Raw genomic sequence first — 2639 nt, forward strand, 5'->3', positions numbered from 1 at the left:
CCTCTGTCCTAACATGTGCATATGTTAGTGAAGTTAGTGAACACTCTATTTTGCGTATCATTAGGATCATTCACTGTAATTGTTTTCAATAAATCACTTCATTAATAACCCGGCATCATGTTTTCATTTTGATGGCTGCTATGGAGATTGTTGCCTTAAACTTCCTATCATGATACAGATGTGTATTGTTTTCTTTCACACAATTTTCAAGTGTTGACTTTCTCTGAACTGTACATTTGACTGCAAATTTAAATATTTCCTACCCATTTATTATTATTATTTTGCTCATTGTGATACCTCCATCCGAGTTCTTTGTCCTCAATCTGTGATTGTTAACTGTCCGAATTGCTTGGCTTTTATACTGTCAACCTGGTTTTTGCACAAGGCATCGCCGCCAATTAAATAATTAGAAACATTAAATTAAATTACATTTTTGGAAACATTCTTGATTTGAGCGCAATCTCTCCTTCTCTGTACTATTTTTAAAACACAGATTGTGTTTTTTCTGAGAGTGTTTAGGTGCTATTAGTTTGTTAATCAATGACCCACATCACTCATTTCATATTGAAATTCGCCACAAAGATTACCTTTCACTCGACATCCCATTATGGCAAATTATATATAGTGTTTTCCCTGACGCAATTTTTAAATGTTTATCTAAAGTGTGAATTTTAATATCTGTGTGGCACCTGTGAAAGCAAGAAGACTGAACATTCATGCATCACTCATTTGAGAATTTATTTTAAACATTTATTTCAAAATGTAATGCTAATATAGTAAAATATTCTATGGAAATACCTTTGTCACATTTTATTTGTGTGCATCATCCCATCCCTTTTGTCCATTAATAAAAAAGACCATAAGCTGTGGTAAATTACAAATATAAGTCAATATCATTTTCTGTTGAAATGTGATCTGTCTTTTTGACACACATCATAGGGAGGCACTAATACACAAAGTGCTAAACCAAGTTACCAGGTTTCACAATGCTGGAACTAAACCTCTTGAGAAGTCTTTTTTTTTACATTATTTTTCAGAAGAACAGCCAGCATGTTTTCTGTCATGTTTCCAGTTGCGGCTGACCGGACTAAATTTGGAAGATCATTTAACACGACCTTGTGGGAATTTGTACTTATTTTACGAGGTGACTAGTTCGTATAAATTGGTATACGGTCTTATTCTGACAATACAGTATGATTTGATTTCACACTAGTGACAGAGTGGGGTTAGTGGAGGGGCTTCAGTATGGTGTTTTGTTAAATAATCCTATGTTTTTGGATTATTAGCATCGTACAAATTCAAACAAATTGGCCACCTTGTCACATAGTTACCAATGAGATCAGGTTGAAACATTTCATCAGCAAGCAAGAGTGAAGGAGAATGACTCATGAAGAGTGATTTTGTGCTCTTATTTCATTTGAATCATTTGCATTTGTGGTAAAATGATGAACGGGTTCACATATATTCCACTAAAAGCTTTGAAATCAGTTTACAAAACACAGCACAGAGATTTAAAAACATCCACAGAGACCGGACATTGACTCTTTAGGTAACGAAATCCTCTTTAAAAATGAATGAATGAATTCTCTGCTGATGGTTATATTTATGTAAAAGAATGTTACTGTGCTTATATAGTATAGGACTCGTGTTATTTATTTTGTTATAGTGTCTGAGCTGAAATCAAACCAGGAGAAGATGAACAACTCTACAGCGATCTTCACCACACCTGAAGTATTTTCTGACTCCATGACTCCTTTCATTGGACTATCAGAAAGCGTGCAGATTTGTGTGTACGGTTTCGGTTTATTGTTTGGTCTTCCTACACAATTCTATGTTGTATGGCTGATTGTCACAGAATCTGGAACGATACCTCCATCAGAGTTCTTCAGTCTCAATCTGTCTGTTTGTGAGATTGTTAATTTTCTGAATTGTTTGCTTTTTATACTGACATATTTATTTTCAAGTTTCTTAAAAATAGCACATTCCATATCAGGGCTAGGCATCACTGGTCGTCCTCTGTTTGAGTGTCTGATGTGTGTGGAGCGTTACCTGGCGGTGGTTCATCCTGTAACCTTTCTGAAGTTCAAACCTCTCAGATATCGAGTGATCTTCGCAGCCGCTGCCTGGATCATTAGTCTCGGATCCTGTATCGCATGCAGGTTTCTTGGAGGCTCACAAAACTTTACGGGGCATTCGTGGTTCTTCTCGGTCCAGTTCCTCGTCTTTCTCTCCATCCAGTTGTTCTGTTGTTTGGCTGTTCTCAGAGCTCTGAAGCTGTCAGGACCTGGAGAGAGAGGGAGAGAGAGAGAGGAGGAAAACCACATGAAGAGAAGAGCGTTTCATCTCATTCTTATAATTACTGTGAACATGATTATCATATATGTTCCAATCATTGTAACTGGAGTCATTGTGATTCTCATACAAAAGAATATTCAGGCAGTTTGGATTCCTTCTAATATTTGTTATGTCATGGCTGGTTTTGTACAACCTGTTCTTTATCTGCACCGTGCTGGAAAACTCTCCCACCTCTGTCCTAACATGTGCATATGTTAGTGAAGTTAGTGAACACTCTATTTTGCGTATCATTAGGATCATTCACTGTAATTGTTTTCAATAAATCACTTCATTAATAACCCGGC

The 2639-nt window shown here is 36.5% G+C and overlaps 1 protein-coding gene across 1 annotated transcript; it reads left to right on the forward strand.

Moving 5' to 3' along the window:
• The first annotated feature begins 1695 nt into the window (after nt 1–1695).
• LOC130571609 (hydroxycarboxylic acid receptor 2-like) lies at nt 1696–2553 on the forward strand. Its single transcript, XM_057362735.1, has one exon. The coding sequence runs from the start codon at nt 1696–1698 to the stop codon at nt 2551–2553; it is 858 nt and encodes a 285-aa protein (XP_057218718.1).
• Nucleotides 2554–2639: the final 86 nt, after the last annotated feature.

This window comes from Triplophysa rosa, linkage group LG20 (assembly GCF_024868665.1).
Source record: "Triplophysa rosa linkage group LG20, Trosa_1v2, whole genome shotgun sequence".
NCBI lineage: Eukaryota > Metazoa > Chordata > Actinopteri > Cypriniformes > Nemacheilidae > Triplophysa > Triplophysa rosa.

Bases quoted from the DNA above. Each gene is read 5' to 3' on its own strand.
- LOC130571609 (XM_057362735.1), top strand. From the start codon at position 1,696: ATGAACAACTCTACAGCGATCTTCACCACACCTGAAGTATTTTCTGAC.